The sequence below is a fragment of the Notothenia coriiceps genome, unplaced genomic scaffold (genome assembly GCF_000735185.1).
Source record: "Notothenia coriiceps isolate Sejong01 unplaced genomic scaffold, NC01 NC01_scaffold00034548, whole genome shotgun sequence".
Classification (NCBI taxonomy): domain Eukaryota; kingdom Metazoa; phylum Chordata; class Actinopteri; order Perciformes; family Nototheniidae; genus Notothenia; species Notothenia coriiceps.
Genome location: NW_011367249.1, coordinates 234129 through 261628, shown reverse-complemented (window position 1 = coordinate 261628; position 27500 = coordinate 234129). Strand labels below are relative to the sequence as shown.

The 27500-nt window shown below is 40.8% G+C and overlaps 2 protein-coding genes across 2 annotated transcripts in view; both read left to right on the top strand.

Moving 5' to 3' along the window:
- smtnb (smoothelin b) overlaps nt 1-27500 on the top strand; it is a 245106-nt gene that overhangs the window by 44998 nt on the left and 172608 nt on the right. The gene's annotated exons all lie outside the window — the stretch shown is intronic.
- Nucleotides 19-27500, top strand: hip1rb (huntingtin interacting protein 1 related b). The gene is made up of 32 exons (XM_010790733.1): nt 19-371; nt 11960-12023; nt 12957-13099; nt 13417-13473; nt 13588-13668; nt 13795-13871; nt 14260-14321; nt 15331-15471; nt 15602-15659; nt 17521-17596; nt 17761-17928; nt 18033-18088; nt 18186-18258; nt 18678-18861; nt 18939-19027; nt 19105-19221; nt 19304-19405; nt 19561-19755; nt 20454-20601; nt 20801-20887; nt 20988-21095; nt 21690-21826; nt 22302-22412; nt 22522-22580; nt 23021-23051; nt 23144-23206; nt 23339-23439; nt 23974-24079; nt 24183-24306; nt 24707-24768; nt 25183-25413; nt 26343-27500. Exons 1-32 carry the CDS (start codon nt 279-281, stop codon nt 26349-26351), a joined length of 3213 nt encoding a protein of 1070 aa, XP_010789035.1. The 5' UTR covers nt 19-278; the 3' UTR covers nt 26352-27500.

Here is a 27500-nt window from a genome sequence, read left to right as displayed (position 1 = left end):
ATTTAGACGTGTGTGTGTTTAGGAGGATGTCGGCGGCAGGAGACACGATGATGCATCATGTCCTCCACCTTGGGGGCGTATCCCTCCGCCGCCGTAACGCATGAGGCATTTACTTTGCTCTTCCTCATCAGCCGTGGTGCATCACCAGCGATGAACACACAGGACATGTCCCTTTCTAGTTAGTGCGAAAGTGCTCTAATATTTCCTCTCGCCTGGACGTGTTTTCGTGTCTTTATCTATTTGTTTCTCCCTGAGACTGTCCTTGTCCGAGCTCCAGGATGAACAGCATTAGACAGGTGCCCACACGGGTGAAGAGCCGGCGGACTGAAGCCAACCTTGGAGCGGAGAGGGAGCATTTTGACAAGCAGCAGGTAAGAAATATCAGACATTCAATATCAGACATTCAATGCTCTCTTTGGGGTGACAACCTTTATTTTACTCGTGCCTGCTGCTGTGGCTTTACCGGGGGACTATATATGTGTTTGTGCGCGGTGCTCACAGCCAGTGTATCCTACCGCATAGGCCACGTTTCCAATTAACACCCGGACCTGGGAGTTTAATGTTTGAAATGTGAATTAAATGTGTCGAAGGCGTCTGTCTACTTGACAACAAATGCCCAGTTGCTGCTAGTTATGCCGTGAAGCTGAATATTGTGTGTGTGTGTGTGTGTGTGTGTGTGTGTGTGTGTGTGTGCTTGTACAACTATCAGTAAAGTAACGAAGTACATTTACTCAAGTGCTGTAGGCCTACTATATACGGTATGTATTGTGAGGTACTTTACTTCGAGTATTTAAATGTGTTGCTGCTTTGTACTTCTACCCCACAACAATTCAGAGGTAAATAGTGGGATTTTACCTTNACGTGGATCATAAAATATATCAATTAAACACATCTTCAATTTCCTCTTTCAATAAGTCTCTTGCGTTATTGTTACTCCCGACTAAGGGGAAAGAGGAAAGCAACATACACCAGTTGGAATTGGTAATAATTATGAACAGTTTTATTGTATAGCAGGACAACAAAATGGCAGGCAAGCAGCCTGGGACAAACAAAAGGCCACAAATGCACCGGTTTAACCAACAAACAAAGATGGCCACAAGGGCACAAGTTTAAATGGGCAGCCAAACAAAGGGAGGACTCTAATAAGTGAGCCTACGTAAATACAAAGGTATATACATAACTAAACAAAAGAACCCTCAATATTGCAGTGGTATAAACTAAGGAAAAGGAGGCTGTAAGAAANAGGTTAGTTGGAGAGGTGGAAGAAGTACTCAGATCTTGTACTTGAGTAAAAGTAAAAGTACTAGAGTGTAGAAATACTCTGTTAGAAGTAAAAGTCCTGCATTCGCAGGACTTTTACTTCTAACAGAGTATTTCTACACTCTAGTACTTTTACTTTTACTCAAGTACAAGATCTGAGTACTTCTTCCACCTCTCCAACTAACCTTGTGAGAACCAACATGAGTTTGAGACCTTGAAAGTGAAGACATCTTTCGAAATTGAGGATCTTTGGCCTGTCCTTACTTTAGACACATCTTAAAAGGCCTGTTTTGGGGTTCAGACTTGGTTTCAAGTTACTATGAAGGTAAGGGTTAGACATTTAGTTATGATAGTTAAAGTCACAGTAATGAGTGTCAACACAAGTAAAATGCAGGTGCATGTGTTCTTCTTTTAATACGTCTTAGACAGGGTAGGAAAGACATGTATTATCACTGGTCAGTTATGGGCAATTTTTGCCCTCAATGTTTGAAATATGGAGGCCTTTAGGCTACATACAATCACAAACTAGTTTTTGACCCTTCAAGTGTTTTTAATAGGGCAACTCATTTCAATAAGCGGTTGATTTTTGCTACACAAGGATAGACAGTGTCTATCTGTACTGTGTTTCCTTGTGAAACTGAACATTAGCCCCATTTTCATTTGAAACTGTTTCAGAGACGGTATGAATTGTCCATTCTGAAAGATTCTACAATTGAAGCATTTTGTCGCAGCCTTAATATAGACACATCTTTGACATTAAGATTGAAATCCAACCATGTTGTGCGGCGCTTTTCAATAGTCACACATTCATTCCTTTCTTAAGCTTGTCCATTGATATCATGCTGATCTTGTCCTTCCTGTTTGTCCACCTTTCCTCCCTTACAGACATCAGTTTCCCTGCCTTTAACAGCCTCATTGTTGAGCAAACACCCAGGAATCACATTAACTTTGAGATAGTGTTACCCTGGTGGAGTACGTACTCAGAAATATTATTCAGTTTCCTTTGTCTCCTCTAAATGAATGAGATTTTTTTTTTTTAATTCTTCATGCAACGACAGGTGCTTTGTGTTTTCTGGCTGTAACCTCATTGCAGTCATCCGCCAAGTAAAAACGTTATACTCCTCTTTACCAGAATCAAGATACATCATTTGTGACTGAGATGAACCCCCTTGTTAGGGAGCTGCTGCTTCAAGTGAAGCACACACCCCGTCTGACTTAGAAGCATGAGATTGAAACGTGGTTGAGTAACTAAACAAACCGTTGAACAGCTGTCCGGGAGTTACAACACTTTCAGTATTATGCTATCTAAAATGGGCTGAGCTTTTCCTTCGCTGGGTGTGTACTCCTCCGTCAGGGCTTTATTTGCTTTTGCAGCACGTGTAGAGCGGTGGAGCTGATTGTCTTTCCTACTCCTTTCTTTCCCCTAGTCTGCTAGACTGCATTTTTCTTTTGTGTAGTTGACTTGTTTAATGTGGCAGTGTCATATTTGTTGATTTAGCAAAAACAAGAGTAGGCACAGTTATGATTTTAAAAGTGTTGCCTTCCTAGTTTGATGCAGTTCAACAATGGTACAACAAGGAATCTTGTGTGTTAAGAACATGCTTCAAAGCTCAGTTTAATTCTCATATCATATTCAGAGTATTGTGGTCAGAGTATAATTAACCGCTTTCAGCACTTGATCTTGTTTATGTGAATTACTCGGGTGCCACTGCTCAGCTGAATGAACCCACAGGGAAATATGCAAATGAGGAGGCAGTATGAGGAAGTATATGACTCCTGATTATTGTACGGCTCTTTACTGCCAACTTGTTTACATTTCACTTCAAGGAGTTTAGTGGATGTGGAGTCTCAACTGCTGAACTAGTTGCTTTAAAGGTGGGGTAGGTCATTTTGGAGAAACCAGCTCGAGTGCGCTGGAATTTGAAAATACACAGCCGGAACAAATCTGCCACTTCCTTACAGAGCCCCTCCTCCAACACACACGAACGCGCACATGACCAATGAGGGCACGAGATAATTTTGTGCACAGATGGAAGGCTGACAGGCAGGTAGGACATCCAGTCATTTTAGCTGGGCCGGCTAAAATGATTGGTCGTGCTTTTTACAGCGCCACGGCTTCCACAGGTGACATTTTTTAATGGATTTTTTTGTCAAAGCACTTCAGATATTCATTGCTATCGGGATGTTAAGAGCATTCCATGGAATATAACAAAAAGTGTATCGCGAGCCGGTTTCTCAAACTTACCTAACCCACCTTTAAAGTAAAAAGCAGTTTTAAAATGNATAACTACGATTACTACTTGGTACTTAAACATGGTTGGAATCATCAGTTATTCCTCATTTTCCCTCAATCTGCTTGCATATCTTGGTTTATTAAAATTAATGATATTGCTGGCATGTTTAAAATGTCTTTTCCTATTATTATGAGTCATTATTATTTGTATGTGCCACTTTCTGCCATTCCTGTTCATTAGGAGTTAGAAATGTTAATGGCATATTATGTAATAGATTAGATTAAGAACCTTTCATGGTCATCCTAATGCGGACATTTCCCGTATAGCGAAGACCCTTTATATATTTTCTACTCTTCACTTACTTGTCAGCATAGGTCGGCATTGATGTACAGAGCCGACAGAAGACCTTGTTTATATTGGCATCATATTGAGAGGTGCAGTGACGCGTCCTAAAACCAGGAAGTAAGCTGCTGGTTTCCTCGACAGAAAGCAATGGGATTTCTCCATAGGGTTTTGGAAAATAGCTGGATATAAGGTCTGTGGAAAACAAACCTGTTTGATAAATGCAGGTTTTGTTCAGCCGGATAATCTCCACATGTCTACCCTACTTTTATAATTTTATAATCATAAATCTAATCGATAGATTATAAAAGGGTTTTAGGACGCGTCACTGCACTAGAAGCCAACTCCATCGATCAAGCTGGCTGACACGTTCTCTCCCTCTTCTTCTCATACTCCCTGTCACTCTCCTTTAACTCCTCCGGTGACTTTCTTTTATTTGAAGATAGTTTTTTGCCCGGCGCTTGGCCGGTTACCGCTGGTATTAAAAACATTTTGGCGAAAGGTTAGGTGGCGCGATAGTCTGTAGGAGCGCGCTCCCGCTCACGGGAGCCTGCTCGCGCTGCGCTCCGCAGCAAACAGCCGTTTGCTTTTCACCCAACAATGACAAGCGACTCACAAAACGCTATGTTATAGCGTTAATAAACGAAAAAAAAAAAAAAATTGCTAGTCAAAATACCGATGCCACAGGAACAATTTTCTTTTTAAACAATCTTTTTAGTGGCCCGAGCGGGCAAGTGGAAAGTACGTTATGCTGGCCCGGGGTGTCTAAATAGTGCTTCCGGGCCAGCGGGCCAATTATAATGTCGAGCCCTGCATTACCCATTGGTGAATGAGTGATGCGTAGCCAGAATGCCCCTGAACCGGAAGCTGCGATACACTCTGGTGGCTTTCATTAGCAGCTAATATGAAATCTCCGTTTTTGACATAAAAATAGAATTATGTATTATCAGTAATCATTTAAAAGTAACACAGACACATTGGATTAACCATTGGATTATAGAATCTGATATCTTGTATGTGCAGTTATGATAAGTAATAAGGGTATTTTTACCTTGAGTTCTGTGCTAAGTGCGTTAGCATTTCTTCGCTCAGGGCTCATTTTGTGAGACTTGTGTTTTTGTTTCGCTAAAAATGGTTCGTATTTTCAGTTAGCTGAGTTTCTTCCCGTTAAATGGGTATGACACATTAAGAGGTTTTTAAATATTAAGAAGCCCTGAGAAACAGTTTCGTGAACAAACTACCCGCAGGACCCAGATTATGGTCCTCTCGGGCTAAACAGGTTAACATCCCGATAGCAATGAATACATTAAATGCTTTGACAATAAATACATAAAAACATTTCATCTGTGGAAGCCGTGGCACTGTAAAAAGCACGACCAATCATCTGAGCCGGCCCGGCTAAAATAACTGGATGGCCTACCTGCCTGTCAGCCTTCCATCTGTGCACAAACTTATCTCGTGCCCTCATTGGTCATGCGCGCGTTCGTGTGTTGGAGGAGGGGCTCTGTAAGGAAGTCTGAAGGAAAGGGCAGATTCTTATCGGTTGCGTACTTTCAAATTCTAGCGCACTCGAGCTGGTTTCTCCATTCTTACCTACCCTACCTTTTAAGTAAAGACTTTGTTTAAGCAGCAAGTTTGTAACATTTGTCAATAACCAAAAAAGAGATTCAAGCTTTACAAATTCTATCATTTTCATGATCGATATAAATGTTTGTTTTGGATTCAAATATTTATAGCGCAAATATACGTAATGCTCATGCATTATTTACAAAACACTCGCTCATCATGCCCATGTTGTCCTTTTACTTTCCTTGTAAATAGACCAATGCTGAACACAAAGTGGTCATCAATACTGTCATTAATCACATGGTCTGTGTTTTGTGCCGTCATGTGAAGCATGAGCTAAATAACCAGCTCTGCCAACTGGCCCTAAAACGGTCTGGTTGCTAAAGAATAGTTTATTTTTTCTCATGAATATTTAAGTGGATGCAGAATTAATAATTAACTTGGAGATAACCCAATGAATAAGACTTGACCTCTGTCTGTTCTGCCATTCATTTTTCTAATGCATACATTCAGCCCTGCGGACATATTTCAAAAACTTGACCGGAATACACGGATTTGACAGGACGAGCTATGATGCCATACTATGTATATTATTTGTGTTTCTATTGTAGCTGTTAAAATATTTGTAGGTGGTTGAAAGGGTTTTCAAAGCAGGCAAATATCCAGATGTGTCTTTTCGAAGGCAAGTTCTTACTTCTGAGTAGGGCTGAACATTGAAAACAAATGAATTTGCGAAATTATTCTCTATTTTGACAGGGAATGATAGTGTCCGCACCATTCTTCACATTTTCAATTGAAAATGTGTCAAAAATCTATTTATTTCTTCCACTTTTCACATAAAATCCAGTTATTACAAACTGTACACCCGGTGTGTTTTCTGGGCTGCAAGAGTGCTTTTTAGTTTTTATTCATCTGTTTGCGGACAGTGTGCACTTGTTTGATAGGATTATTCCCTTCGTTGATGTGGGAGAGCCTGCGCAGGTTAATTAGCAAAGGGACAAAGTAGCAGTATAAGAGGAGCAACACAATAGGACGTTTATACAATTGTGTATTTGATTTGTTTTGAAGCGACACATTCAAAATGAAGAAAGTTATAAACTCAATAATGTACAATTCAACTAAGGATTCTTGTACAAAACAGAAGCACACTTCCTTAGAAGGAACCTAGTCGTTTCTTTCAATGTTGCTGCTGCTGCTGCAAGGAATTGTGGGATGGCATAATCTCCTTTCCTTTTAATGAAGGGTCTTCCAGTAGTACCCTACGATAAATAAGATAATAAAGTAAGCATTGAAGCACCTTTCGGTAGCATTAAGAGAGAGACCCATCCTTTATCATGGCTGCTACTTGGATACTTCCTGGACATTTCACTTAGTTAGTCTTGACAAAAAAGACTATTTGACAGCAGCATCTCTGCTACTTTAGTCATGGATTCAAAACACTGGTGAGGTGAATTGTTAGCACAGGTAGCTAGCTATAAGGGGTGAGCTGTGCTAAAGTCTTTTTGTGACCTTGTCAGCCCGAGCAGAGCAGCAGTCTGTTGAATTAAGCTGATAAGGACCTGCAATAAGTGTTCCTGCCTTGAAGCATTATGTGCAGTGAGATCAGCTCAGGTGTGGGGTTGGTGCTTTGACTTCATTAACTCCACACATTGTGCCACACCAGGATGTCCAAGCACATGGACACGCTGCTGAAAGGCAAAGGTGACAAGGTAAGGCAGAGAGGCCTCAAGGTTGGAGGTATTGAGTGTGTAGGAAAGGATACGATGGACCTTTATTGATCCCCTTAGGGAAATGCAGGTGTTAAAGCAGCAACAGAATAAGACAGAAACAGATAGTACACATAGACCGTAGGAGGGATGTAGACTGTGAGTGTCGAGGCTTCAGTGCAGTAATGCTAGCTGGCAGTGGAGCTTATGGCCGGATTAGTCCAGGCTCTCCCTCCCTCTCACTTCTCCTCTCTGCTTGTCAGAGGATTTACTGACGCTTTAACCAGATGCAGCATAAACTCATTGGCCAGTCGACAGTGTCAGCATGTCTGCAGCGTTTGGACCGAATTGCTCTGTTAGTAAAAAAGTTTTGGATTTCATATGACTTTTCTTTGACCGTGGCACTGAGGAAAGGGTATCTGTGTTTGTGTGTGAGCTGCGTGTACACTGATGTGAGTCTTGATAGTGAGCCTTTTGTAGTGCTTTTGTGAGTTATTGTGAAAAGATGAGTAAAACGGTAGTTATTTAAATCTTGAGGCAATTAAAGAATTGATTGGGCTTTTCTGATATTGGCAAATATGCGATAATATTGTGATTCTAAAGTTACACGTGTTTGATAAATATAAAAGTGTACAGCGCCACCAGAACAACAATTTAATCGTTCAGCGAAAAGGGTGAAAAACTATTTAACCCAGTTTCTCGAAGACCTTGTTTTGTCAGTCGAATACCCAGAGATATTTAGTTTAATTGTATGAAAAATAATTTTAACGATTACTCGATTATCAAAGTAGTTGCTGATTTTTCTGTCGTTAGATTAAAAGATTATTCGACTAATCGTTGAAGCTCTCCATGCAGACGTTGCCCATTACTTCCCCACTACAAGGAGCAAGGGCAAGTTGCGTTTTGTACACTGAAGTCCTCCAACAAATCAAATCAAAATGTATTTATATAGCCCAAAATCACAAAACATGTTGATCTCAGTGGGCTATACAGATTAACAAACATAGTGGACAGTGTAAATACAATTACAAGAAAATAATAAAACCACAAAATAGAATGTGAAATGCATTAAAACAATAGAAAAAATCCCATAAAATGTAGGACTCAGGAGGACAAACATAGGGTATTCTTAAAACAGCTCTAACTATAGGATTTATTAAAAAGCAAGGTCTTCAACAAACTCTTAAAAGTTTGGACACTGTCTGCCTCCCTGATTTAAAAACATGAGTTGTTCCAGAGAAAGGCAGATTGGTAGCTGAATGCTCTGACTCTTGATCTATGGACTCAGGGAACCACTAACAGACCTGCACTCTGGGAGCGTAATGCCCAAGAGGGGCAATGGGGGATTAAAATATATTTGAGGTATTAATGTACCTTTCCATTTAGTGCTTTGTAAGTCAAAACAAGTTTCAATTTCGATTGGGATCCTGGTGCAGAGATGCTTAAATTGGAGTGATCTGGTCCTTTTTCCATGCTTTTGTTAATGTGACAGGCTGCAGCATTTTGTACCAGTGGAACATTTTGAATGGATGTGATGGGACCGCCTGATGAAAGGGAGTCTTAAAGCAGAGTAATAAAAGCATGAATGAGTTTTTCTGCTTCCTTTTGAGTCAGGATTAGGGCTGCTCGATTATGGCAAAAATCATAATCTCGATTATTTGGGTCAGTAAATTGATATCACGATTATTAAAAACGATTATCCATTTACTTTGAAAACATCAATTTATTGGAGAAAAAACGTTTGAACAGTATGTTTTTAACAGTTGATTACCCTGAACTTTAAGTATAACTCAACTGAAAGACCAATAAAAAAATAAATAAAATAATCGTTATATTTCGATTACGTTGTTTTCGTAAAGCCCTCGTCAGGATGTATCTGATTTTTGTGATATTACCGAGATGAAATAAGGCAGTCTGTGAAACGTGTGTGGCATTATCTTTGACATCCTTGTGGCAACACAGCACACTCGCTGGTGGTGGTTATGCGTACTGTGACACATTAACAGTGTAGTGTTTGATCACCCTCGACCTCTTGTCCTGTGTCACTCTCCCCTGTCCTCGCTCCTCGCTCTCTGACTGATGGCCGCTCTGAATGTATGAGCGTCTCCCTGCAGGCTCCCTGCTCAGCGGCCATCTGTCCAGGCCTCAGTGCCAGGCTCTGTGTGCCAGAGCACGGCCCCCATCCAACCCAATCTTCTTCCCCAGCTGTCGGGCCTTCCTCCCCCAACAAACCCCTCATTGTCACCCGGGCCTCCATGCTAGCTCGTTGCTCTTGCCCTGTGTAAACGAGCAGCTAGCAGTTCATTTGCGTCAGAGGGGGAGTCTCCTATTAACCAGGACACCCCTCTCTCACTCTGAACGACACAGACGCTCTTTTGTTGTGATCACCATGTATGTTCTGGTGGTTCTGTGTGTGTGTGGATCTGGGTTTAGGGGCGACTCCCACGGTTTGTTATGTATTAAACAGGTTTCTGTTGGATTAGGAGCCTCACTGATATGTGATTATCTTTCAAAGATGTGACGTGGATGTACAGTATAAGCCTGTGTTTCAGGGTAGGACTCAAGATCCAGAGTGTAATGCTGTCATGTATTGGTATGTGCAACTTCAACCACATATTATGGTTACCCACTCAAGGAGAGTTTAGATACAAGAACGTTTTTTTTGAAGATGTGGTTGTTTTATTGCTTCTTGGATTGGTCTCTTCAGTAATGCTGTGATGTTGAAGCTGGCTTGCTGGTATTATAGAGACACTATGTTCCTCAATAGACGTGTTAAGGACAAAGTGCATATCACCATATCAGATTTTCACTTTTCTTCAGCCAAATTAATTTGTAATACATATATTATCGCTATCTCTATGGGTATATTAAAGTAATTAATCTTTAAGTTTGTATATCTGCGTTCTGTCTATTTTTGTGTGACGTCGTGTCCCGTGATTTAAATTTTGAATTGAGCCGTGCCTTATAGATACTATCTCTTTACGTATTGGTGATGGGAATTCATTTTACCACAGTTTACCACGGAGCCTCAGTTTTCCCGCTGCGAGGCTCCGGCGCTCGCAGTTCACGCGCGTGCTCCACTAGCACCCCCCGCCAAGGCTCGCCGGCAGGACACTTTCCGTCACAGGAACATGCTTTGCTTGACTCCTTTGCCCCTCCAACAGAGGGATGTCCTTGTCCTTTTTGCTTTTCGTCATATCAAGCGATAAAAACTCTCGATGTTCTTCTTCTTTTTTTTTGGGCGCCCTCGGCTCGAGTTCAGGGCGTTCCGAGCTGAATAAGGGCGTCAAATCACGGCAAGACGCTCCCCCTGGCGGAAACGCTGATTTTAATATTATGGTTAGTTGTAAACAAAATTGTTCAAGTATAAACTTGAGTACCTCTGTTCAAAATGATCACAGTTTAGCATGTTGGGACTATTGTTAAAACCAGGGTCGGTTTGATTGCAACACCACTATCCTCAGACAACACAAAGCATTGAATTGTGACTCGAGGCCGGGCCATCCAATCTGCTTTTAAGCCCGATTTAGATGTGGGCGTTGTTGTTATTAGTCCGGGGTAAATGTGCGGTCTAGCTGCAGCTTTGATCATCATGTAATTGTTTTGCGTTGGGGAGTCTTACAGGATCCCAAAAGGCAACATCCTGGTAAAGAATGTTTTGTCGGTGTAATGTTGTTCTACATTCCTCTGCAGTGTAGTCAGGCACAGATTGAAATCGGCTTAATGGAAGAGGAAGCGAAATGCTATCAACCTGAGTTACATTACCCCCAAATACTTTTGAATAATATATATATCTCTATATATATATATAGATATATATATCTACTAATGATATACTTTTTTCATATGCCTATGCTGGTGCGACAATCCCACAACCACCTGTCATCAATACATACATTATCACCAGCTATCCAAACTACCATAAATCAAAATAAAAGCATAAAGACTAAATAAATGTTTAACTTAAATAATAGAAATCAATGTATAGCTCCAACAACCATGATAAGCGCTCTGCAGTGTAACCTGAACACCAGGCAGTGATCATATTGCCCCGTGGGCTGTGTTGCACTTTATCTGAGGTTCATTGAAATAAGTGAATCTCCTCGGGGACACGCATTACAAGGGAAGAGACGGTGTGTGTTTCTCTGTCTCTCGCTTCCTGCTCCGTTTCAGAGACACTTGTTCTACCTGCTGGACGGGTTGTGGCCTGCGGCTCTGATGACGCTCTGTCTCGCTCTCATTACCAGAAGGATTATTTATGTGATGTTATCTTTTAGACACAGGGCTTTTTCTTTTGAGCTCACGTAGCTGACGAGACACCAAGGTTAACAGCACAAACATTCATTTTCTTTTTATGAAAGTAAGCTTAGAGGCATGGTAAGCAGTATTGGAAACACAAGGTGTGATTCATATCTTAATCAAGATGTTAGTGATTGAGAAGAAACAAAGGGATACCACATGATTTTCTTCTCTTAGATCATAGAAAGTTGATTTATTTACTCATGAAAACATCTGTTATAACTTCATTGTAGTAAACATCCCTAATGTTATCTCTCCATTGTGTTAAATTACTGCATTTGTTTGTCATTTGAATACGGCTAACCACAATATGGGAGCAGGTGCTGGCTGTGCACAGCGCTGTGTGTACAGAGTGCCGACACGTTGTTTCTCTGATTCATTCCCGACATCGCTGAGCCGCCTGTTATCAATCGTTTGCCCCGTGATCTTTATTTAACTTCCCATGCCCTTTGAATTTGTTGTGTGGTTCATTGTAAGCCCTACGAACGAGGGTTGTGTGGGTGGAGAAGGCAAACTGTACAAGATCTAACTCTCCTCTTCGTCTCCTTTCAGCTGAGCAGCATCAGCAAGGCCATCACCTCCGCTGAGACGCCTGTGAAGGAGAAACATGTTCGACGTATCCTCTTTTTTTTAAATAGTGGAGTTTTTCTGTTCTGTTTAGATCAGTATTGTGTGCTACTGCCGTTACATCACAACCTTTTATTTTTATTTTTTAAGTCAGTCATATACAAGACATTCCTAGCCTATAAGTGTCTATCTTTTCAGATTGATTTGGTAATTGATTACCTTAATAGAGTGAAATGTCAGCACAGTAGAGGCATTATCATTTGGGGAATGTTTTTCTAAAATGTGATGAATTTACTTATTGAACACACTGTTGGGGCAGCCTACAACAACAGGTAGCACAATTCAAAAGCCTTAACTAAGTGGACGCTACAGGGAGAAAAAGGCATTTTTATTGGATGTTGAGGTCAAAGGGATGGGAATGCTTACATTAGGAATGTGGTTACCATTAAGAATAATGTGTCCAACGAGGATAACGTAATGGATGCAGTATTACAAAAGCTTACCTGCCATTACTCATACGTTTTATTATGGAAACCTAGCCTGGCCTTTGTTTTCAATTAATTGAGACATGGCTGCAGTCAAAGTCAACTTTATTGACAATCTTTCAGTTTGTGTGTACAGACAGAGAGATCGAAATACCGTTTCCCACAATCCCGAATATAAAAAAAACAATTATATATAAAAATATGTATATCCTATATATACACAATCAACAGACACATTTATACATGTGCACACATTAAGATACAAAAACACAACAATCAATAAATAATACAAAATAACAGTCACTTCAATATCTTTGGGAATGTACATTAGTGCAAGATTGTCCATAGCAAAAAAGTGTCTGCTGCTGGATTTGAGTGTCTGAGTGTGTGGGGGTGTTAAAGTCCAGTGGGACATTGTGTGGGACATGGCCCGTGTTGTGTGTTAAATAAGTAGCCGTCCTGTGATAGTTTGTACTTCCTTAACCACACGCCAACAGGAATCATCCTGGGGACTTACAGGGAGAAGGGAGCCTACACCTTCTGGTCCTACGCCCTGGGCTTCCCCCTGGCCAGCAGCTCCATCCTCAGCTGGAAGTTCTGCAGCGTTCTGCACAAAGTCCTGCGAGACGGACACCGAAACGTACGACACCAAGTTCTCTTTTCTTACTGTATATTACCGTCTATTGCTCCAAGGAGTTGTGGAGTGATCAAAGACTGTTACAAAAGCATCAGTTCAACCTAGAGCTGAGAAAAATAATTGTGCAATTTGTGGGTGTGATCTAATCAAAAAGCAGTGAAACCCTGCATGATGTCACTATTTAATTAATATTGTCTTTTTCTTCACAATTTGTCATTTTTCATCAGTTTTTTTTTTAATCTAGTCTAAAGTGGTTTACTATTATTATCTCCAGATTCAGGGTTTGTTCTAAAAGCCTCACATTTATGCTCATCCTACAGGTTCTACAAGACTGCATGAGGCATCACAGTTCTTTAGTTGAAATCGGGAAACTATGGGTGAGTATTTACAGGTTTTAAAAATAACTTTAATACATTTGATATCCTTTCAAGCGAGAATCGATAGATTTTCTTTCCTATTTGTATTAATTGTGCTTAATCCTTGATTTCCAGAGCAACCTCCATGACAAATACGGACAGCTGGTGGCTCTGTATACCAAACTGCTCTGCACAAAAATGGAGTTTCATGCAAAGGTAAGAGTGTCCTCTGTCGCATGTCACACACCACGAGGTGTGCTAGGTGCACATGATGAAGGATTTTGCGTAATGTTAGGAAATTACACCTTGATTTAAACCTCTTAAAAAAATGTACCTCTGCAGCATTCAGAAATCCTACCGAACCTGGAGGCATCAGATGAACTCCTGGAGCGCATCGCGGGGACCGACGTTAATAATGTGTGAGTTACCGAATACTGCTAGAAGTATGTTTGGCATTTACTGCTCAATTCTACTCATTTTGTACAGCAGCTACATCTTAATATCTGCACAGCTTTCCACTTTTCACAACAATAATGCACATATTTTATTTAATTATATTATTCTGAGTATTTTGTCTACTATATAATGTATGTAGGTTTTTGTTATATCTATAAATAATTATTAAACCAAGGCAATTTCCTCGTTACCTGTTTCTGATTAGTCACAAGCACAGCCATTGGCATCCAAAGCACGTACAGAAACTAACGGACATGCCCTGCTGCTCTTTTCCCCACACAGGGTCTCATGGTCATTGTTTCCTAGTGGGCTTTCTCTGTGTTAACGAAGGTATCAACTTCTCTCCTGCAGGTTCCAGCTCACAGTGGAGGTGTTTGATTACTTGGACGCTGAGCTGAGGCTGGCCGAGACAGGTGAAAAAAAAGAAACCCCTCCTCCCACCTCCCCCCATCCTACTCTTCCAAGGATAAGAAACTTGAGCTAAAGTAGAAAGCTGCAACCCGCTGACATTATCTATTAATGTACAAGAGCCCTTTGAAGAACGGGTTATTGTGAGCGCCTTTTGTCCTCCCAGTTTTCAGTCTTTTTTTTATTGTAAAGTGATACAAATCAGGTGGTTCCATTTCCAACTCATGTGCTCCTGACTAAATGAGGTTTAACTGGTGAGGAAATGCCTTCAATTATGGGACATTAAGTTTGTTTCCTGCAGTGCTCTGCTCCTCCCAAGCCTGCAGAGTCACGTCTAAAAGAAAAAGGGTTTTCAGCTGCACCGTGAAAGAAGTGTACTCTTATAGGTTTCTCAGTCTCAGCACTGTGTTGGAGTAAGGCACCAAATCTCTTTAGTAATGTTCCCATGTTGCTGAAAGTGTGTGTTGCTTCCTCAGCAGTCAGCAAGCCACTCAAGTAACAAGAGAACACACAAGTGAAAACTCACTCTTCAACAGTTTCTGACTTAATGGAAGAGTTGCCCTTTCAGCAGAATTTACATAATTAACTAAATAACATCAGGAGAGGCTTTTTTTTAAATGTGTTATTATTTTATATAACTTTATTTTTACTCAATCAGTAGGGGTTTAATTTCATTCAACATTACACCAACAATCAAACATTAAATAATACCAAAACATGAACATACATAATATGATATATCAGGAATGTATAAAAAAAAAAAAAACATTAATCAAAGAACAACAAAGTGGTTGTCATTTAAATATGTTTGTATCCTTGCTGAACATAAACCCTCCCACCCATACGAAGGAGAGGCTTTTTAATCATCAAAAAAGGACTAGACAAAGTCATTATTTGTAGTCATATGTGTGCTGCATCTCAAAAAACTAAAAACGTTCACAACGGATTGTTTTGTCCGTGACTGTCAGAAGGGATACGTGTACTGAATGCTTCTGTCTCTGATCTCCCTCCCAGTGATCCGACAGCTCAACACATCCATCGCCATCTCCACCCTCACATCAGGCCAGTGTCGCCTGGCTCCTCTCATACAGGTCGTCCAGGACTGCAGTCACCTCTACCACTTCACCGTCAAGCTGCTCTTCAAGCTGCACGCCTGTAAGAACGGCTCCCTTCTAGCTTAAACATTACGGGATAAATGCTCAAAGTGTAATATAAGGCTACATTTTAAGATGATTGTTTTTTCATCTCGAAGCATAACATCTTTGTTCTTTGTTGTTGGTTTCAGGTCTCCCTGCAGACACCTTACAAGGACACCGTGAACGTTTCCATGACCAGTTCCACAGGTAGGTTAAACACGGCTTTCGGCTACAAGCGAAGAGATTGACTGTGAAAAGAATGACTCTCTCCCCGTTGATGGAAAGAAAGTGAGAAACATAATACTGCCTCGCCCAGCAATGACCCATGCAAATGTGCCCATCACTGCTTCCCCTCCCGCCCTACGTGGTGTGTCAGTTGGAGTTCCCAGGGTTTGAGGAGATGATTGAATTGAATTTATTTATTGAAAACAAGGAACAGTGTACATTAATCAACGTATTAAAAACATGTCCAAGTACTCGAATTAGCCAAAATGCTAGTTTTCACTGATAATGGTAATAGACATCCTAAAAGCAATAATAAAAATACCACGACATTGTTATACCATAAAATAAAAAAATACATATTTACAATAGATGACATCACTGAATACAGATAAGAGCAAGTCATGATAATAAATAAAATATTCACAATACGTACTCAATCATACGAACACCTACACCCACACATCAGTGCTGACACTGTTGATTATTAATGAGCCACTTTTTAATACTAATTGCACCAAAACTAATGGTGCAATTAGAGTCTGATATTTATCACAAATATATATTATCATTGATGCTCATTTGTCTCTTATTGAAATGAAACGGTATGCCACACTTAACCGTGGATTTTCCAGGGGTGCCAGTGACAAACAATTGGAAATTAGACACTTTCATATTTTTAAAGCCACCTTCTTAGCAATTCTATATTCAATATTTTTTTGTGTGCCACAATGGTGTACAGTTATTGAGTTAACATATTATCATTTTGGGGCTTTAACAAGCAGATATTGATATATGTGACCCGCTCTATCGAAATCAGTCGGAAGTCACAACGGCTCATTTAAAAATAAACGTGGATTTGCGTAAAAAACTAGTTTTTCAGGGTTCGGGTTTTTTTGTTTGATTTTAAATAAACAAAGTCTTGGCTTTCAGAATATATAACTTTTATTACCAAAATCACACGATAAATATGTTTTTGAAGCTTGCAAAGGGGAGATGACAGCTCTCACTCGCCACTCTGCTGTTCCGCAGCGCCGCCCCTAACCCCCTCCGCTGAAATTATGAATGTAAGGCGTATAGTAATCATAGATAACACGGCAGGGTCCGTTACAGTTTGTTTTCATCTGATTTCAATTAAACAAAGTCTTGGCTTTCAGAATATTAAACTTGTTTCGGCAAATTCAGATGATAAATAGAACTTTGAAGCTTTTAACGGCATAATTACAAGCGGAGAACGGAGTAACTTAACAGCAGGCATAACAACAGCCGGTGTTCCTCGTGAGTGTTTTCCCCGGGAAACAAACACAATACACACAAACACAAAAATACACACACACTCGCGAGCTTCCCCCAGACCATTAATCCAAACGAAAATATTTTCCCTCTGTACTACTTTGATCATTTGCTCAATCAGATCGATGGATTCCAGAGAAGAGGAAACTTTAAAGGCCTTCTTCTCAAAATGATGACTCGGTGACAGTCATTATATAATGTGACATATTTTGCTTAATATTTGGAGTACAAAAACAATCCTGATATCATTAGAAAGCTAGGAATCTCCTCTTTCCAACAGTGTATACAACTCAAAACGTGTCTTCGGGTCAATGCGACTGATTTCAATAGAGCAGGTCACATATTGACTGACATTATTATAATAATAATAATATTATCATATTGACTATCGGTTGTTTTAAAGATATGGCCATAGCCTCGGCCATATACTATACCATACTTTACATGAATATTTCACTAGATCAACCGCATTACCTGTCAATTTTAATCAAAACATATGAGCCATCTATATAAGTCCTAAGCTTATATTAACTTGTTGTCTTTTGCCCCACAGCCTTAAGACTTTCTTCAATAGAGCCAGAGACATGATTTACTTCAAGAGACTGATCCAGATCCCCAAGCTGCCTGATGTAAGAGTCTGAGACCTAAAACTGTTTCAGTCTGCTACCAACTGGAGAAATTAAATGATTGACATAGACAGCTAAGCTATGTTGAACCTTTCCATTACGTTCTTGTCATAGTTGACCAAATATATCAATCAAAATGTACACCTTTTTATCTGTCTCCTTTTCAGTCCCCTCCTAACTTCCTGCATGCAGCTTCCCTTGCCAAGCACGTGAAGCCAGTGGTGGTTATCCCTGATGAAGACTATCCAGAGCAACCTGACGACGATGATGACGAGCCCGAGCCGCTCATCGAGGTCAGCGACGTCTCGACATCCAGCATCCAGGCACAGCCACAGGTACGGCTCATAATCGCAGATGTATTTTCATACACAGATGCTCATACGCTAGTAAAATGACCATGCGAGAGCTTTCTTTCACTTATTCTTTCACTTTTTCTCAGCAACTGGACATTTTTGATCAGACGTTTGGACCCCCGAATGGAGGCTTCGATGACAGGTGAGCCTATGATTGTGTTTAATGGAATGTGATTGTAAATCTGACTTTTTGGTTTCAGTGTGCAGCACATCGTAACTCTGTGTTTTCCCTCTGGCAGGGATCTCCAGATTGAGAACATGAAGCGAGACCTGGAGCTGTTGAGAGCTGAACTAGAGAGAGTCAAACTGGAAGTAAGGACTGTTTGGACTGGATCACCTATTGCTTAGCTGTCAGTGTCTTGTATGTGCACAGAGGAGGCGTGACAGCAGAGGGCGTTATTATTTATGTGTGAAGGAATCTGGGTCATGTGTTGGGTGGAGGCAAATGCTGCTCCTGCCATGTGGAATGTGGCAAGTAGCCTCCGAACGAGAAAAAGGAGTCGAGTCTTTGACGTCACAAAAATGATTCCACCCTGCAACATTTTTTGCTTCCTATACTCATACTTCCTCTTTCTGCTGTGCCCCATGTTTTGGCACAAAAGGTAGACGTAAAGTAAAAACATCAACATATGGCATTTTTCTTGTATCATGAGATGTTAGGGTTTGTAAAAATGTGTAATGAAATCAATAGATTATTACTAAAGTACGGATGCCTCCTTGATCTCCTGTAGGCTCAGCGTTACATCACACAGCTGAAGTCCCAAATCAACAGTCTGGAGGCAGAGCTGGAAGAACAGCGTGCTCAGAAACAACATGCTTTTGTGGAAAATGAGCAACTGCGCATGGAGCTGGAGGCTACGCGCCGCCGGAACGCAGAACACGAGAGCACGCAGGTCGTCTTCATCGAAGCAGAACGTAAGTCAACACTATCTCTAACATACATGGAGGAAACGAGTGCACGAGATAACTGTCGTCTCCTTTTTGCTGTGCAGAAAGAGCCCAGGCCACCGAGCAGCGGTACAATAAGTTGAAGGAGAAGCACACGGAGCTGGTGTCCAGCCACGCTGAACTGCTGCGGAGGGTACAGACAGATTGCAGACAAGTTAAATGAAACGTTAGCAGTTGGTCGTGACACTAAATGCGTTAATGTGTTGACAGAGTGCAGACACTGTGAAGATGCTGTCAGCAACACAGCAGACACAGGACGAGGTGGAGAGGACCAAGCTGCAGCTGGCCTTTGAGGTTGATCGGATAAAACAGGAGGCCGACATGAAGGTTTGTGGGTTTTCTCTTGAAAGATTAAGACACCAAGGTGGCAGTGCTGTTAAAATGTATGCAAACACTGTTGTCATTGTAGCTGGAAGAGCAGAAGTTTGAAATGGAGAAGCTGAAGAGAGAGCTGGACGAGAAGATGGCAGAAATGATGCGCATCAAGGGGACTCTGCAGAGCAGCGAGACGGTGAGCTCTCAGCTCATTCACCACCTTGTAGTATTTAGAGATGTTCCATATTCAGAGGCTCAAGGCATGTTACACATATCAGGAATGTCCTTCCGACGCTCACGGCCATCTGCCTCTTCTGGCTTTCCTCATCGCTCTCTCTCTTTCTTTGCCAGACCTCGGAGCAAATGAGCAGCTCAATGACGGCTCTGCAGGCGGAGAAAGAGCGCCTGATGCGATCTGTGAGCGAGAGGGAGGCGGAGCTTTCGTCTCTGAAGCAGACGGCCACGCTGCAGCAGTCCTCCCTCCAGCAGGAGCGAGAGAGGAGCAGCAGGGAGATGGTCGAGCTGCAGGGCAAACTGCAGGAGAAGGTCAGTCGGCATCAAGGCATTCACTTTCATTCAGCACTGTTTTAGTGGGAGGCGTGTGGCGCAGTGGATAGAGCCTTGGTGTTGGGATCAGGGGAGCACAGGTTCAAACCCCACTGCAGTCAGCATGTCGTTGTGTCCCTGAGACACTTCACCCCAAACTGCTCCTGTGGGGATTGTCCACATGTTAGTCGCTTTGGATAAAAGCGTGTAACAAGTAATGTTTTCGGTGTCTTTAAAAAAAACATAGCTTGCAGGTTCATGATTTGAGTGATTTCTTAATCCCAGGTGTCACATTACAATCATAAGCAAATAAACGGAATATTCTGGGGGCATATTTGTTCAATTGCTATGTTAACATGAATTGCAATAATTAAACTTGAATCAAATCATTATTTATAAATTGTAATGACGTTCCGCTAAATAAGGATGTGGGTTTTATTTCCATGTCTATTTATAGGCATGCAGTTTAGAGTTTACAAAACAGGAAAGAAAAAACGAAGTTTCAAAGCTTTCAAGAAACCATGCTGTGAGAAATAATGGCGTCCAATATGGTCCATGTCACACACTCTACCATCCGATTAAAACATTTACCAAATATTCAAACCATAATAATCATAAAGTAAAATGGCTCTAAATCGTATTGTTAATAAAACTGCATTGTTGTTTCATGGGATCTATATATGTGTTTGTGCATGCAGTCGAGTCAGGAGGAGCAGCTGAAGCAGAGGCTGCTGGAGGAGCAGTTTGTTCTGCTGCAGGGCACCGTCAGCGAGGCGGAGGACATCATCCAAGATGCTGTCGCTAAACTGGATGATCCCCTTCATATACGCTGCACCAGCTCTCCAGGTCAGACCCCTGCTGTCATTACAGCAAACATCAGCTGATCAGATTAACATCAAAGTGAGAGATGTGTGTGAGAGAGAGTTAAATGAGTAAAGAGGACCATGACCCTAGCTGGTTGACCATAAGTATTTTTTCTAATCTGGAGACTCTATCTAAGCTTTTGTTCAATTCTCTCAATCCCCCGTTTGTCGTCTAAACACAGATTATCTGGTGAGTCGGGCGGAGGCCACGCTGGGCTCCGTGGACAAAGTGAAAAAGGGCCATGCAGATTATCTGAGTAACATGGGGGGTGAGTTTGCTCTCTCTCTGATTCATCATCATGTTGCTGACCTCGTGACAGATGTGTAAATGTGTCCGGCTGCCCCCTTACTGCATGCTCCTGTCTCCAGATGCTGGGGGGCTGCTGAGGGCGCTGACCCAGTTCTCCCACTTGGCTGCGGATACAATCATCAACGGCAGCGCCACTGCACACATGGCCCCCACCGACCATGCAGACCGTAAGGAATATCTGAAATACACTGTGGCGGCTTCCTAGAGGCCTTAAACAGACCCTCCTAACGCGTTATCCTTTAATTCATTTGTTTAACTCTCAGTTGTGATGACTTGTTTGGCTCCAAAGATGTGTCGATGTTGTGTGACTCGCGTTTAACCCAATTCAAATATTTTTCACACACACTCAACAGAGGCAATAGGGCCTTTCAGTCAAACAAATCAAAACAACTAACAACTGAGATCGTCTTTCTTTCTCTACGTTGTGTAGGATAATATAACTTAATGGTTAAAAACTGCATCAAGACGGCATCTTTGAGACGGGGTGCCCATCTCTGTGTTCCTTAAGAGGCTGATGGGAAATGTAGTCTTTCATAGTCTCCACTACATAGGTCACGATTAGGTGGCAATATTTGGCCTTTTCCACAAAACAAATCACTGGCTCTTACATTAACCTTTGGCATCACACCAGTTGTGATTGTAGTAATCAAAAACTTAACTTTGAATTCCTCACGCTGCAATAAAGAAGTGAGTTTTAAGTCACTGTGAAAAAAGGAAGGTATTTTTATAGTTGATCACTTTTGCTCTTTTATTCCCTACAGGGCTGACGGAGAACTGCAGAGGCTGTGCCACTGAGAGTCTGCAGTTCTTCAAGGATCTGAAGACAAAGACCACCCTCCAGAGGGCAGACCCTGCCGCTATTCGTGTCATCGTTCAGAAGATCCTGAACCTGGGCCAGGTGAGAGCAGAGCTGCAACCATCAGTCTGCTAATCTATTATTCTTTCATCTACAAATGAAATGGACAACTATTCGTTTTTTAATAATACTAATTCATTAGAGGACATTTTTCATGAAAAAGATGTAACAATGAAATCAGCTTCCAGCCTTTCATATTTTCCTTTCTTCCTATATTTTATTTAATTAAGATGAATGTCAATTTAAACAGATATATATCAGCTTGGACTTTAAGACACTGGGATGACCCTTTTTTCGCTGTTTTATAACATTTCCAAACAAATGGATTAACTTATCAATTAATCCGCAGGTTTAGAAATATTGAAAAGGATTTTTAGTTGCAGCCGATGAAATCTTTATTCCTTCATCGAGACCTTTTAACATTTGCTTTCCATTTTCCCCAGATATCTTTTTAGTCCTTCTCAATACAGTTAACTTCTTTATCACTGCTAATAACTTCCCCTCTTGTTGTACTTAGGAGCTGCGACCAAAAGGCATGGATGTTCGTCAGGATGAGCTCGGAGATCTGGTCGATAAGGAAATGGCTGCAACCTCTGCTGCTATTGAGGAGGCCGTCCGCAGGATTGATGTGAGTGTTATAAACTTTAAGATTTTCTGAAAAGATCTGCGATACATCAAGCTGTAATATTGTGCAGTGTCGGCTGTAACTCAATGTCAATTCATGGTTCTGTTTTTAGGAAATGATGAACCAGGCTCGAAAGGACACATCAGGAGTTAAACTGGAAGTCAACGAAAGGTTTGCTCATTTCCAAATAATAAATAAAGACATCCAATGCCTCGTGTTATTTGGACTTACTTAATTGAAGGGTATATTTAGTTGTAACCTTATTTCTTGCAGGTTTTTTTTATTTGTATCCAATTCCCAGTTGGGTATATTTTGATTGTTATTCTTCTTCTTCCAATTTAACAGATTAAAGCAGCGCACCAGAAGTGTTTTGAATGCTATCACATTATGCATATTAGATGAAAAATTAGAATAGATATATCGGTATAAACATCATTAAGGCAGTAATGGGACACAATAGACCCCCTTGTATTACTGTGTGATCTTCTTTGTTGCTTGTTTTTAATTATGCTCTGTAAGGTGTCCTTGAGAGCTTTGAAAGGCGCCCATAAATAAAATGCATTATTATTATTATACATTTATTCTAACTTTACTATTTCACTCTTCTACAGAATCCTCAACAGCTGCACCGACCTGATGAAGGTACTGTAGTTTGATGTGTTTCCACTAACATACTGCCATGTTTGACCCTGCATGTGTCCTGTTTGTAATAAACATGGTTTAATCCTCTATAGGCCATCCGCTTGCTGGTCATAGCCTCTACAGACCTGCAGAAGGAGATTGCCGAGGGTGGGAGGGTGAGTCACACTCTTTCTCATTTTAAACACAAAATTGACAGCTTGCTTTTGTTTGAGTTTAACAGCTTTTGTTTCTGAGATCTTCATCTTTATTCAGACCAAACTTACAGTAGTTTTGTTTTGCTTGTTCAGGGCGCAGCCAGCCTGAAGGAGTTCTACGCCAGAAACTCTCGCTGGACGGAGGGACTGATCTCTGCTGCCAAGGCGGTGGGGTGGGGAGCCACAGAGATGGTGTAAGTCATACAGGACCTCATCTTGTATTCTTTCATTTTAATACCTGAACATGTACTTCTAATACAAATTTAGTTTTGCAAAGTTCATGTGTCTTTATGACAAAAAGATTATTGCAATTGCCAATTTTAGGTTGCATCTAGGATTTTCACAATACCAGTTTTTTAGTACATGACCTTAGTGGTCAAAAGAGTTCCCAATAGTAACTTACTTGTATTACCTATAAAATATTTGGAAAAAAGCTATATACTGTATCTTTGAGTGTCATACTTGTGTGAGAGAGTTTGTAACAATAACTGTTCAAAAGAGAGTAAAACAAAAAACAGTTTAATAAAGAATAGTGAAAAGTCACGCAGATGAATTGATTAACAAAAAATCAACAAGGCAATGATTGAAGGGTAGCTCGACTTGACTATCATGTGTGTATTTATAAAATGATATACGGTTATTTATTCATTAAAATATCATCTTCATCTTCTATGCCAGTATATCACGACATTAACATCTTAATAACATTGTCCCCTGCCTCCTCACAGGGTGTCTGCAGATAAGGTGGTGTTGCACACGGGCAAATATGAAGAGTTGATAGTCTGCTCGCACGAGATCGCTGCCAGCACTGCACAGCTGGTCGCTGCCTCGAAGGTAACGGGCTCATTTCCAAGAGAAATTGTGATATTTATTTACATTGTGTAATGAGGCTGTTGGTTTAGTGTCTGACCTTTGACCCTGCTCTCTGTACACTCAGGTTAAGGCAGGCCGCGGCAGTACGAGGCTGTCGGCCCTGCAGCAGGCCTCCCGCCATGTGAACGAGATGGCAGCTAACGTGGTGGGCTCAACAAGGACGGGCCAGGAGCACCTGGAGGAGAAAGGTGAGGACAATTAGATCTGTGAACTAGACGGGTGTAGTATTGCATTCAAAATGTTCCCCAAGTAAAAGAACAAAAGCATTAACATCAAAATATACTTTAATACAAATACTTATTCAGCTTGACAGCCCATTTCAGAATAATATACAGGACATATTGGGTTATGATTGTTGATGTCTATGCATTCATTATGTGTTCACCACTTGCAGCTGGTAAAGGTGGAGTTCATTTTTCCTGCCATGTAGCTTGTGAATTTCACCCAGGGATCTATACAATTAAAAAAAAATACATGATTTTTGTTTTATTCATCTTAATCTGAATCTGTTGACTCTTAAATGTAGGGGAGTAGACCACTGTAGTCTCTGAAGGGCATCTATCTAATAAAACCACTTTTCCTGTGCAGAAACCATGGACTTCTCTGGGATGTCTCTCATCAAGTTGAGGAAAGAAGAAATGGAGTCACAGGTAAGTCATTGGACTTCAGGGGTTTAAAGAGTAGCTGCAAAAAGCTGCAAGTGTATCTGAGCCTTGATTTTGAAACTGTATAGTTTAGATACTGAAAACGTTCAGTCTGCATATATGTTAATAATAAACTTTAATTAAACACACGTCGTGTCATATTCCTGTTACCAATATTTTAATATTGAGCTCAGAAGGATACATTTTAGAAGTGAGTGTGTTTCATTGTCAGTTGCAAAGCTGATCTTAACCTGAGGAATACCAATTGATATTGATTTATCAAGCCATAAATAAAAGAAAATGAAAACACAGTCAAACACTGAAATAATCCTGTAATACCTTGCTATGAACGAGTCGTTAGATCTCAGGTAAGAGCAACTCATTTGACATGGTGGGGTCTGTTTATTTCCCGCCCCTCAGGTCAAAGTGCTGGAGCTGGAAAGTCAGTTGGAGAACGAGCGTCTGCGTCTGGGCGAGCTGAGGAAGAAGCATTACGACGTGGTCGGAGTTCCTTCAGAGCCGGTTTCTGAGGGGAACGGAGAGACCTCCTCGATGGCCTATCCTGCCAACATGTCACCAAAACCCAACAAGCCGGCGCTTTTCAAGAAGCCTGCTTTGGCCCAGAAACCCAACCTCCTACCCAAATCCATGGTGAGGGCTGTGGAGAAAATGCAGTGGTAGATGAGGAAATGGGATACACTTTGATAAACAGGAGTAATCTAGGCACTCCAAAAATAAGTACTAATAATAATACATTCTATTTAAGCGCTTTATCAGGTGCTCAAAAACGCTTTACAGAGGTAAAAAAACAAGATAAGATAAAAAGTCTAAAAAATTGAGCTATAATACCACATTTATTACAAGAACACAACATCAATCACACATTAAAAGTTAGTCTAAAAAGGTGAGTTTTGGTCAGTTTCTTTGAAAGTGGAGAGCAAACATTGTGACTATTCAAAAACCTTTAGTTGTAGTGTCTTAATCATGAAAAAGTCAATAAGCCAAGCACTGACGAAGACCCACAGTATTCAAAACATGTTGGCTTTATTAGGATTTACCCACAAAATGAAAGGTTATGTAATATCCTTCCACCTGACAGATCATCTACGATTGAGTTTACATAGCTATCTGTCTTTCATTAGAAACAGTGGGTGTTTCTCAATGTCGAGGAAGGCTGCTCCAGAGCCAATATTTCAAGCATACTACGTAATCGAGTGCCGCCGAAGGACTGTTCCAATGTCCTGCATACTTGGAATTCTACCGAGGCCGGCGTACTTCGTAGCGAGAAATTTCGAGGCTGCACATGTGTAGACTCCGCGGGCTTAAAATCCCCACAATGCTTTGCGCACGGACCAATTTCCAAATCTTTGGCAGAAATAACGCTCCATTTAACGCACACCTGCAGTTAGCCTGTTCCACAATTCTTTGTTTTCCAAGGCTAGGAAGGATTCTTGCCTCGCTTCTGAAGCAAGTGACTCGGAAGACATGTGCTACCAAGCAAGCGTCCTCGACATTTAGAAACACCCCCTGTGTCGGTATACATGTTTTTAATCTGTCTCTTTTCTTCTGTATGTTTGCAGTTCAAGTAATGCCGGAGCAGAAAAGGAACATTCTCCACTACTGGATGGTTGGATTGCCCAGATGAAGGTCCTCTTGTTGTGAACATACTGTTACTTTTAAGTTGCATGCTGACAATCCTCTGCATCTCACGGTTTTCTCCTTCCTTTATTCATTTGTTTTCCGCCAAAATGGCCCAATGGTGTTTGACCCATGATGCCTGTTAGGAATATGCTGTGTTTCCCCCTGCCCCCTTTGCTCTTTTCCTCTTTTAGAGAATTGATATATGCCATGCAGGCAAAAACCTTTTTTCTTTAAGTATTTGGCATTAATAACAAAACTGTTTCATATTAAAAATGTTAGGCTGTGTCAAAGTATTTCTTTTAGCAGATGATGGTACTGCTGCTGCTTTTAGAATAAAAACCTTTATTTAAAAAATCACAAATTGACAGAATAAGTTCCTCCTGCTTTGGACAACCTTTTTGCACAATATTGTTAATGTTTATTAAAAAGCACATCTAATTTCTCTTTATTTACACTGTATGTTATTTATGCTGTGGTGGGCTGTAAAGGACACTTGGGAATCACATTGTGTGATCTTGCTTCTTGCGTCTATGTTGCTGCAAAAGTTATAAATACCTCTGGGTTTGCCTTCACACTTACTTTTATGTGCAAAAAAGCTTTTTATCGCAACAGTTCAAGATGTAATCTGAGGCCTTGGAATGTACTGTAAAAATGAATGATTGAATCAAAGCTGTCTGACATACAGTCTGTACAGTAGTCTGCCACATGCACCATGTTTCATTTAACTTTAATAATCTACACTCACCTCTTGAATGTCCCTTTATTACAGGAGTACCTGGATACTATGCTAAAGCATTAAGAAAGACTTCATGCTTGCACACAAATATTGGATGTAGGCGTCCTTGATATTCAAACGCTTGTTTTAGGCTAAATGAAGATGTAGGGTTAGTTTATGTACAATATAAAGTTGTCTTTGCCTCCGGGAGCTTTTCATACAGGGTCTTAAATGCATCTTTTATGTTCTGTCCTTTCCTCTGTACGAAATGTCTTTATACACTCAGATCTATTAATATATTTTAGTAAAGATAATAGTGATTTCTCCTTGTAAGAAGTGTAAATGTCAAACAAATGAACAATAAATGTTTGATTTTAATGTC